The 11,960-nt window shown below is 42.1% G+C and overlaps 1 protein-coding gene across 1 annotated transcript in view; it reads right to left on the reverse strand.

Moving 5' to 3' along the window:
* The window catches only part of RGS7BP (regulator of G protein signaling 7 binding protein), a 127,201-nt gene extending 117,443 nt beyond the window's left edge, over positions 1 to 9,758 (reverse strand). Inside the window, exons 1-2 of the mRNA XM_007534132.3 lie at positions 9,011 to 9,758; positions 7,934 to 8,100 (exon numbers count right to left, since the gene is read on the reverse strand). Coding sequence (XP_007534194.1) covers positions 7,934 to 8,100; positions 9,011 to 9,175 — 332 coding nt within the window. The 5' untranslated portion in view covers positions 9,176 to 9,758. The remainder of the gene's footprint in view (positions 1 to 7,933; positions 8,101 to 9,010) is intronic.
* Positions 9,759 to 11,960: the final 2,202 nt, after the last annotated feature.

Consider the following 11,960-nt stretch of genomic DNA (forward strand, 5'->3'; position numbering starts at 1 on the left):
GACCTCACTCTGACTCTTCAGCAGCGACTAACAGAAGATAGTGGGATGAAGAAGCTCCAGCTATTATAGAAGATATACACAGATATTATAGAAGCAGTAAAAGAAAGGGGAGACCCTAACCATAATGCTACCAGCCATACCATAAATTGGGAGGGGGGGGCAGGGGGCAGTGCAGGCTGTTACTGACTCCTCTGAACCACCCCTACTTTGTGTTATGCTCTTTTCTCTTCATTCTCAGGTGGTGGTATTGGTTTGATAGGACCTGAACTCCATCAGTGAGCAAATTCTGGTCTCATATCAGTCTGGGACTAACAGAGTGCTGTCAACAAGTTGGGCTTTGTTCTCCCTGCTTCCCTTAATCCTCTTGGCTACTCATGAGTGAGGAAAGCAGGGCCACGAATTTACAGAAGAAGAGAGATTCAGAGAGTTAAAGGTACTATCAAGGTAACAAAAGGCAGCCTTCAACCCAGTTCTGCCTGACTAAAAGTCTTCACATATGTTTGATAAAGTTGTTTCTTTTCTTCTTGTTTCTTTCTAACTCTAGAATCACTTTCTTGATGAAATGCTGATTTAGAGGATTTTTGCTGTCACAAATGCCTTAATTTCTCTAAGGTCAGCATCAGTTCACTATCAACCAGGCCATCATCTTGTTCCACCATAGGCACTAAGGTCCCCAACCTCCTCTTAATGCTTCTCCCTTCCTTTCCCTGAGTCTTCAAATCTGCTGTAACTGACTACAACCCACTAAGGAATCACCTTCGATTGCCCTTTGCTTTGTTTCTTGGATCCCATCTGTCACTGAGAATCATGTAGTATTCGTCATTCTCTTTCTGGGTTATTTTGTTCAGAAACTGTCTCTAAAAGCACTTGTAATTACCCAGTAATTCCTCTCCCAGGGATATACCCCAAGGATTCCATAACACCCAACCAAAAAGATATATGTACACCTATGTTCTTAGCAGCACAATAGCTAAAACCTGGAAACAACACAGGTACCCAACAACAGATGAGTAGCTGAGAAAGCAGTGGTATATATACACAATGGAATACTACACAGCTATTGAGAACAATGAACCCACATTCTCTGACCCATCTTGGATGAAGCTAGAAGGAATTATGTTAAGTGAGTTAAGTCAGAAAGATAAAGATGAGTATGGGATGATCCCACTTATCAACAGAAGCTGAGAAAGAAGATCAGAAAGGGAAACGCAAAGCAGGATTTGACTGAATTTGGAGTAGGGCACCAAAGTAAAAACTCTGGGTTGAGGGTGAGGATGGATGTTTGGCTTCATGGGGCAGAGGTAGAGGTGGACGGGGGTGAGAGAATGGGATAGGACACAGTCTTTGGGTGGTGGGAACGATGTTTATGTACACTCCTATTAATTTGTAGTCATATAAATCACTATTTAGTTATTATGAGAAGGGAAAAATTGATTGAATGCCTCAAACTTTTTAATGCACAGACCATAGGCTGAGTCTTTGATATGCTGACTCACTTAAAAGTTTAAACCAGGGAGAACAGAAGCAACTGGTGGTATAGCTATATACAAATAATGTCAAAGGACATAAATTAAATTATGGTGATGTTGTGTATGATACAGCAAAGCCTAACAAAGGGATATTTCAGAGTTAACCCAATTTCCAAATAATGTGATAGTAGCAATAACTATCTATTGCCTTCTTTAACCCTAAGACAGCAGTAACCTCCAACTTTCTCTATAGAGCCCGTATTTCCCACAGTCCTGGAACCTCTAGGGTGGGGCTCAGTTTCCTGCATGCTTCACTCAGTTCACACCAAATGATACTGCATCTGCTGATCCCAACCTAATCAACACAATGAGTACCACCTCAGCATGCTTCACTTCAGACTGTGTCCAGAGACATCAGGTGTGGAATGTCAACCCTTCAACCTCACTATTCGGGTGAGACCTTTCCTTTCATAGGATTCTCTAATTCCATTCCAGGTGGTTCACTTCCTAACAAAGTCCCAAAAACTAGATATAGACCAAGTCCCATGAGATAGAGCATAGGTTCACATGTATCCATAAATTAGGGCAAAATATATACTTGAAAGCAAAAGTACACAATAGTCTGCAGTGAGTCAGTATTAAGTTCATAATGAAATAGTGTGTGCTTAGAATTAGATACTCTCCTCACCTACTTTCTATTACACTTCCCTCATTCACTCCAAAGCTAACCCTATCAAAGTAAGGACTGCAAAAGCTGAATAAGGGCAAGAGACAGGCATACTTTAATGATGACTCTTTTGTCACTATCAGGCCACCCAATCAGCTGGGGCCCTATTCAGGGAGTCCTGAGATTCCCAAATAGACATGATGGGCCTAGACCTCGAATAAATCCCTCTCTCCAATGTTATCGGTCATGTCTATCAGGAACAACACAATGGACCCCATTGTAGGCCCCCATTACACTCAACTTGGATCAAAAACAGTAGAGAATGTTCCATTCTTTGAAGGGAGGCTGGACAACATATTCTATGCTAAACCTGAGGAAGATGGGTCCTGATATTGGGGCAGCTCGGAATGTTCCTACTCATGACTACAGAATGTGAGCTCAGATCTACAGGGATGCAGAGATCACATAGGCTCCTCAGCTGAATATGGGCCCCAGATCACATCAGATCAGTGGGGTTTACAGTCAACAATATTTATACTCCTTTCCCCTATTTGGGAGCTACTCTCTTCCCTGATCCAGCTTTCTGGTCCTTTTTCCAGCCATGACATCATCCCCCCAGACAATAATTTGGATCCACCTGCATATCAGGTTTCAGGCTCAGGGAAAAACTAAAAAAACAAACACTAGTATAGCCACAGGCCCTTTGGAATATAACTAAAATATGCCTGCTAGCTATCTACATAACTGAGACACCCCCTCAACTCTTCATCTGCACTATTCCAGCCTTTAGGTTCATGACTAGTCAACAATTTATTTGCCTTTATATGTTAACTCTCTTTTCAATTTCCAGGTTCCAGATGCTAGCATGATGCCAACCAGACTTGCCTGGACAGACAACCCCACCAATGTGTCCTAGAGCTCTGATTCCCCAGAACCCTGCCCAACTAGCGAAAGAGAGAGGCAGGGCGGGAGTATGGATCAACCTGTCAATGCCCATGTTTAGCGGGGAAGCAATTACAGAAGCCAGACCTTCAACCTTCTGCATCCCACAATGACCGTGGGTCCATACTCCCAGAGGGTTAAAGAATAGGAAAGCTATCAAGGGAGGAGATGGGATACAGAGTTCTGGTGGTGGGAATTTTGTGGAGTTGTACCCCTGGTATCCAATGGTTTTGTCAATGTTTCTTTTTTATAAATAAATAAATAGCAATTGTATATTCAAAGTCTTAAAATTCTCTGATATAAAACAAAGAAATCATGTCAAATTGGTATTCTTTATGCCACCAAGCCTTGGGATCATTCAAAGGTATATCCGAAGTCAATTTGGAAAGGAAATCCAACAAGACTGGGTTCAGACGATTGTCTACCCCTATATGCACACTCTCACCACACACACAACTCACATACACACACCCCAAGCAGTGCAAAGAAATGCCACTTTTGATCTTCCTTACAAGTCTGACTTTTCATATTTAAATTGAAAGGGGGATTCTACTAAAACAAGTTTGGGGCCACTTTGGCAAGTGATCTTTAAGGACACTCTTAGTTTTAGAACCTAATGATACTCTAGTCCTTTAATATAGAGTTGTAAATGTATAACCACTGTGGTAAGTCAGTCACTCAGAGTAGACTTCAGATTCACCTTGCTGGCTCTGTCTAGAAATCATCCAATTTTATCTTTTAGAAAGATAAAGTTATTTCTAACTTATGCTGATCTAGACACAATTTGAGGGGCTGGAGATTGCTTACCCAGTAAAGTGGGTGTCTCCCATTTGTGATGCCTTAGGTTTGAGCTGAGCTCTGGAACCACATACAGCATGGATGGCACCAGGGATGCTCAATAGATGGTGTAATGGTGATGAGGTGTCTTTCATCTTTCATTTCTGTGTCTCCTCTTTTTTTCTCTCTCTCTCTCTCTCTCTCTAAGTAAATATAGAGTGTGGGGGTAAATAGCATAATAGTTATACAAAGAGACTGTCATGCCTGAGGCTCCAAACTCCCAGGTTCAATCCCCCTCATCACCTTAAAACAGAATGGAGCAGTATTCTGATAAAAAAGAAAAAAAAAAAAGAAAAGAGAGAAAGAAAAAGAGAAAGAAAGAAAGAAAAGAAAAGAAAAGAAAAGAAAAGAAAAGAAAAGAAATATTGAAGTATTGGGCTAGGGAGTTTGCTCTGCAGTAGAATCATGTTCATACTTTCCATGGTGAGACACACACACACACACACACACACACACACACACACACACACACACACACACACTAATAATAATAATAACCAAATGAACACAATTTGAAAAAGTGTTCCAATGGTCTGAAATGACAGCTTTTTTTTTTTTTTTTACTTTGAGTCAACTAGTAAGCAACATAATCTATTTTCTTGTCATAATACCATCCCTTGAGGGTTTCAGTTGGTCACACATAAAAGGGATACAGCGTCTATAGCTAATTTAAATTCATGTTTTTTTGTTCTTTATCATCTTCCCTCATCCTTTTTCTACCCCATTTACCTTCAGCCTCATCTCCCTCCTGTGCCTTAGAGCCAGGTTGTAGACAAAAAAGGTGTGGTCTCTGATGAAAAGAAATGATTAAATTCACTTATTTCCACAAGTTCTGTTCTCCCTACCTGTATTCTGGCACAGAGCAAAGCACCGGTGCTTAGATGCTGAGAATCAGGCAAATATCCTGACAACCAGGTTTGCCTACCTGAATCCATGAATGCATGAGGATACATTTATTTTCCTCCTTTTCCTATTGTTCATACCCTTCTCACCAATGTAGAAATTTCTACATACGTAGAAAAGAATAAAGGAAATGGAAGGCCAAGTGTCAATCATGCTGATGGCAGTCACACCTTTTAAAAAAGTGCTTATTGAAATATATTCCCCATATCATAAAATCCACTCATTTTAAGTGTGCAATTTAAGATTTTCACTAAGTACAGAGTTCTGTATCTATCTCCATAATTTAATTTTGGAACACTTCCATCATCCCAAACTCTGTGCAACTGCTGCCCACCTCCCTGCCCCAGACCTAAGCAATCACTAATATTCTTTCTGTTATTCATAACTTTGTATATTCTGAGTATTTAATATAAGTGGGATCATGTAATTCATGGCATTCTGTGACTGGCTTCTTTCATTGAGTGCACTAGTCTGATATTTAGCCACATGTTTAGCATGTCTCAGTATTTTCTTCTTTTATGCTTAATCCCCCCCTTTTTTTTTTACACAGGGGAAAGATCAGGAGTTTCTCTAGTATGCAAACACAAATCAAAGCTGTGCCACATCTTAGGTGTGTGGTTTGGGGAACATTTATGAACTTCTCTGAGATGCATTTATAGGATAATTATAATAATCTCTAGCTCTGTGAATTAGCTGGATATTGTCAGCAAATAATGGGTGCTCAAAAAGTCAGTCTTTCTCTTTATACATCGAAGAACTTTGTTTCTCTTCCCTCTGTTTCAAATTTCAAAATGAAAGTTAACAAGTTTGGTATGAGGACTCCTATTACTATCATTTTCTGGAACAAAACATCCTTCATTAAAGCCACACAGATGGTGAGAAGCTAGTGGGGTTTCCTTCAGTTATGTTGCTGTCATTTCTTAGAAAGAAGATTAAACAGTATTTGTTCTTATTTTAAAGAGGAAAATGTTTCAAAATGTACCATAGAACATTTTAAAAACTTGGCTTTACTTTGCAAGGCTCTAAGAATGCTGTATTTTTCTCATTAATTCTTATAAAATTTAATATCATCCTCTGATAACATATAGGTAAGTAGCAAAGGCCCAGTAACATCCACCTCATATCGTTAAAATTCAACTTTTGGTCAACAGTTTTAGACTCATTCTTTCCAAAACCGTCAGTGTAGTAAAGCAAGCTAAGTCAAGTCAAATTCCATCTTACTTTCTCTTCTCTCTCTCTCTCTCTTTCTCTCTCTCTCTCTTGTCATCATGGGGCTTCACTGCTCTGAGATTCTAAGATGACTTTTTCATATAAAGACAGGGACAAAGTGGCAGAAAGAGAGATAAGAGATGACTACAACACAAGTTTCCTCCAATAATGGTAAGGACTGGGCTCAAACCTGTGTTGTGTATATGGCAAAGCAGTGCACTATCCAAGAGAGCTATTTTGCCAGCCCAAATTCCACATTCTTTCCTGCAGTCCACCTTCTCTGGTTAGAGCATGTTATTAGAATTCCAACTTAAAGGACTCATACATATAATCCATATACACTCTTAGATATATAATTCACTAAACTGCCACTCATTTTCCCAGAGCACATAGTTATCTGTGTTAATCCTGCTTTTCACTTCTGAGTCACTGTTTCCCTATTTTTCATGCCACTACCATTCCTCCTTGTCTTTATGGGTTTGTTTGTTTTGTTTTCTCTCCCTTCTTTTCTAGGATTTGTCATAACTTCATTTCTTCCCCAAATTCCTGAAATATTTCAGTCTCCACTCCAAAGTTCACTTTCTGTTAAAAACAGTATAGTTAAAATAGAAGAGGATAAAAGCCTCACAGTATTTCTACTGAATAAAATAGGTTTGCAACATCTATTGTTTATCTCACATTTTGCATATTAGTACAGTTTATCTTTACTCATGATATGAAATATCTTTCCTCATTGTAAGCTATGTGATAAGAGAGACAACTTATGTCTTTCAAATATTTATATGTGATAATAATGACTATATATCACGCTGACAGTAAAGAGAGCAACGAGTGATTGTTTTGAATAACTAAGTTAGAAATGATCCCTACAAGTGAACAACCTGCAACATTATCAGGTATATTTGACTATACTTGAGTTCATATTGTGATAAATTCATACACAAACCAACAAAGAGATAAAAACTGTGCCCAGACTGAATTAAATACTTAAATTAAGGTAGCTATATAAAATTTCTGTGTTTTTTTTTTCCTTATATATACTAAGCTGAAGTTAGCAACTATCAACAAATTTCACAGCTCATTTTTCTCTCGTTGTTGAACAATCAGGAAGTGGGTGAAGTCCCCAGAAGAGAATTTTTTTTTTTAATTTTTTATTTAAGAAAGGATTAGTGAACAAAAACATAAGGTAGAAGGGGTACAACTCCACACAATTAGAAGAGAAATTTTTACACACTGCTTTATCATCTAAAATAGGTTTAGGATCCTCTAAATGTAATAAGAATAAGTAAAACTAATTTAGGTGAGCATAACCGTTTTAACTCTAGTTAGATCTGTAATTTCCTTAATTTTTTAAAAAGTGTACTTTATGTTAAACATTCCTTTCCTCCATTACAGTGAAAAGAAATTAATTTATCCCCAAGACTTTATGTATATTAGGAATTCTATTTTAAGTGGTACCATAGGAATTTATTTCATAATAGAAATAGTAAATCTGGGATTTGAACAAAGACTTCCTACTGCAAAGGCCTTCTGTGCAGTAGATGTTTAGCAGCAGTTGACAAAAATAAGCCTTGAGGCATTACTTTAACTTCAGTGTGATACATAAGTATTCTGCAAAAAAATAAATCATCAACACCAATTTCCAACAAGTGGTCAGCATATCAAAAAATTATGTTTTCATCACCTAATGACCCATATCTTCAGAACATATAAAAGCCACATAATTTTAGGATTACAATTTGGCCTACAGTTTTTGTTCATGACTTTCCAGAGACTTCATTCTAAGCATGACTGGTGAAAAACCCTATCTGTGAAGAGCATCTCCAAGGTTCTGATCACTATAGTTATCTGCCAATATTCACACATCATGCTTAAGAACAATAAAAGAATGTTAAGCGTCTCCTACCCTGAGATGGCAGCAAGTTTTTGGTGTGCCTGACGGGCCATCTCACAGCCTTTGGTTCTTGTCTTGTGCATTTCCGCTCGGAGAGAGGGACAGCTGACTGAGACATCCCCAATGGAAATGACCAATTCTCGGTACAGGGCCACTTGTGTGTTGAATTCTTGGACAAGCTGGAAAAGAAAGGAGTTTCTTTCAGGAAACATTTCTCATGCGAAAGTTTCTCTAATCCGACATAATTAAACAGGGGCTTTCCTTGATGTCTGAGCCATCTCATCTCTTAAAAGCTCCAGCTAAGGACCCTCACATTGATTAAAGATCACGGCTGCAAGGATGTTTAAGTTCACTTTGTCCAGTACAAGTGCTTTCTTTTTTCATAGGTAAGTCTATTCACGAATGCTCATATATCAGAGCTACTTGCCTCCGACCACTTAGAACATGAACATGTTTGGAGGTATTTGGAGAGCCACTCCCAAGTCACTGGGCAATGTTGCTGGGAACTCCTGTACAGACTGTTTCATTTACTACTGATAGGGATAGATTCAAAGTTGCTCAGGGACTGAGAGCAAAGGCTGGCTGTAATTGACAAATGGTTCACCTCCAGCCATCCTGACCCCGTGGAAGTCAGACTGATCAAAGATCATTCACAGCTTCTGTGCTGGAACCTAAGATCTTCCGCAGAGCCCCATAAGCTCTGTTTGGGTTTGTTTGTCACTGTCTTCCCCACAAAACAGCACCCTCCAGCTCTCCTCTCCCCTCTTCCCTGGAGAGCCAGCCAGTTCACCATGTACTTCGCATCCACCATACTCCGGGCGGGGGGTGGGGGGGGAGCGGGCAAGGCCTGCTGCCTCTGACCCCAAGACCCTGGCCATGGCACTTCGCGGGGTCAGTACGACCTAGTGTCACCCTGAATCAGGGACTGCAGATTTAAAAATAGTGCATGTGCACGTGATCGGCATGGAGGAGCTGAGGGTGGAGGAGTGGCTGGCACTCAAGCAATTAACAAACACCATTCTCTTACCTCTTCTCTAGAAGGGGGGGGGGGGATCAGTAGATAAATAAGCAAACGTAATTTTTACCTACCATCTTGCAGTCGTCCAGGGTTCTTTGGGTTTTGTGGGCGCTCTCGGAGCCGCTGCCCCTGCGCTCCCAATCTCCACTCTGCAGCGGAGGTTTGCTGATCTGGAAGATCGAGGAGCGGGTGGACCGGCTGGGGCGCTTTTTGCGCCCATTCGGTGCAGAACTCATGCATACACATCCACCAAACCCAAGCCGCTGGTGCAGTGCGCCCCGGAGCGGGCGGCTGGGTGGTTACCCTGCGAGGCGAGGCGCTCACAGGGCTGGGGCTGGCTGCGCGGGTGGGTAACCTTCAGCTTGAAGGAGAGCCGGGCAGGCGCTGACTGTGAGGCGCAGCATCGCTTCCACTAGCGGCGGCGAGGGAACTCGGCTAAGTTCTGCTCAGTGGCATTGCCGGCTGCGTCCCGGGAACTGGGCGCTGGCGCGGGTGTGCACCCCCCTCCCCTCGGCATGGATCGGAAGCCTGGGCAAGACTGAACGCGCCACCCGGTGGCTCCGCGCTTCCATTCAGATGGGGGGGAGCAGCTTTCAAAGCCTGCGCTGCAGGGGGGGGGCAGAGGGGGCGGGAGGGTGTCGTTCCTGCTTCAATGTCTTCCCGCTGCAGCGCTCACGTCTTTCTCTCCCCCCACCCCCAACCCTCCCCAGGCGTCAGGCCTGGAAAGACTGGCAGTCCCGGAGCAAGCAATTGGTTCTAAACGGATGCCTCGATCCCAAGTCTCTGCTTGAGGATCCCAAATGAATCTGTGGCAGGACTGGCAGACGCAAGGAATCGGTCTGGCTGACGTTGCTAGCGGCCCAGCACATTGATAGGATAGGAATACTAATGTGGTCCGTCCATACAACCCCCTTCCTCCTCCAGGGTTTATGCACTTATCCAATCAAATCCCCAGGAACATCAATTGCAATATTACTTCATCTGCTCTATAATTGGAAATGGAAAGTGTCATCAGAGTGGAGCACATTGCCACATGCTGGAACCTAAACACGGATTTCAAACCATCAAAGCCCAAACCAGGAAGACATTAAGGATTTGTGCTTCAAAAGGAAGATTTCTTGAAAACATGAAAGCTCTCTTTCTCTGAGTTTTTGTTGTAGTGCTTTCTTTAAAAAACATCACTTTATTTTTAATCATTTTTGAATAGAGAAAAGGGATTGGAGAGAGAGACCTGCAGCATTGTTCTACTACTTTTGAAGCCCCCCCCCTCTTTAAGGGGGGGGAGGCGGAGCTTGAGACTTGAACCTGGGTTCTTTTGCACATTGTAATGAGTGCACTCCACCAGATGCCCCATGCTAAGTCCCTATTGTGCATTTGCTTCTTTCCCTTCCCTTCCCTTCCCTTCCCTTCCCTTCCCTTCCCTTCCCTTCCCTTCCTCCTCCTCCTCCTCCTTTTTTTTTTTTTTTTTTTTTGCCTCCAGGGTTATTGCTGGGGCTTGGTGCCTGCACTACAAATTCATTGCTTTTGAAGGCTAATGTATCCCCTTTCGTTGCCCTTGTTTTATCATTGTTGTGATTACTATTACTGTTGTTATTTATGTTGTTGTTGAATAGGACAGAGAGAAATGGAGAGAGGAGAAGACCAGAGAGGGGGAGAGAAAGAGAAACACCTGTAAACCTGCTTTACCACTTGTGAACTCACCCCCCCCTCCCCCGCAGGTGGGGAGCCCGGGCTGGAACCCAGATCCTTACACTGGTCCTTACGCTTGGCGCCATGTGCGCTTAACCTGCTGCGCTACCACCCAACCCCTCTTTTCTTTTCTTTTTTCTTTTCTTTTCTTTTCTTCCTTTTCCTTTCTTTTCTTTTCTCTCTTCTTTTCTTTTTTCCTTTCCTTTTCTTTCTTTCTCTCTTACGTATTTTAGATAGAGAAATAAAGAGGGAAGAAAAAAGACAATGGAGAGGCACTTGTAACACTGCTTCATTGCTTGTAAAGCTTCCTCCACTCCACGTACATTGAGTCCTTGTACATTGTAATATGTGCACTCCAGTGGGTGCACCACCACCTGGCTCCTTCTGCCTGTCTTTGTTGTGTGCTTCTGTGCGTCTGTGTAGAAGAAGGGGCAGCCAGTGAGTGGCACAGTTCACAGAGGTTCTCTTCCCATCCCCTTCTCACCAGTAAATCTCAGAACCCAGCTTGAGGGGGATGACAAGCGAAGTTTCAAGTGGTAAGAGCCAATAAGCCTCCTGGGCATTCAAAATTGCCTCCTTTCCCTTTCGCAGTGACTCAGTGGCAATGGTGGTGGTTCAGGAAAGTGGAGAGGATGTTGGCATGAAAGGAAGTGAGCATGAGGTGCAGGGCTGTGTGGGTTCACCCCGTCCACAAGCATCCTAAATTTTGCTGGAAGGAAAAGAGGCAGAATGAGCACTCAACCCCAGCGTTCTGAAAATGCATATTCCCATGAGTGACTTGTGTGGATAGGAACAGATATGGAGGTTTGCCACTAGGGAACCAGTTGTGTCTGGCAAGTCTAGTGAAGAACAAATCAAGGGTTTCCGGTCAATCACGTGATATAGAGAGTGCTCAGTGAGGGAGAGCTAGATGTAGGTAGGAACAAAGGCTAGTGGCTTAAGGAGGGTGACTCCAGTGTATCTTGTACTTTTAGTTTTATACGGGGTAGTGGGTTATAATAATGACATCTATCTTCATTTCCTGACACAGAGCTTCTGAAATCCTAGACATTTCATGTTGCATAGTTTATTGTGTTTGATAGTGCAGAAAGAAATCGAGAGTGGAGGGAAAGAGACACCAGTAGCACTGCTTTACCATTCATGAAGCTTGTCCCATACAGACACCTGAACCCAGGTCCTGGAACACATTTCTTGAATGATACAAGTGATAGGAACATGTCCAATCACCAAAATGTCCATCTGAAAGACCAAGCCCTGATTAGCTGTTTAGAAACTTTCAGTTTCCAACTCCACCTACTGGGGGAGGGCCAGAGATTAATCCAATTATTAACA

Source organism: Erinaceus europaeus, chromosome 5 (assembly GCF_950295315.1).
Source record: "Erinaceus europaeus chromosome 5, mEriEur2.1, whole genome shotgun sequence".
Taxonomy (NCBI): Eukaryota; Metazoa; Chordata; class Mammalia; order Eulipotyphla; family Erinaceidae; genus Erinaceus; species Erinaceus europaeus.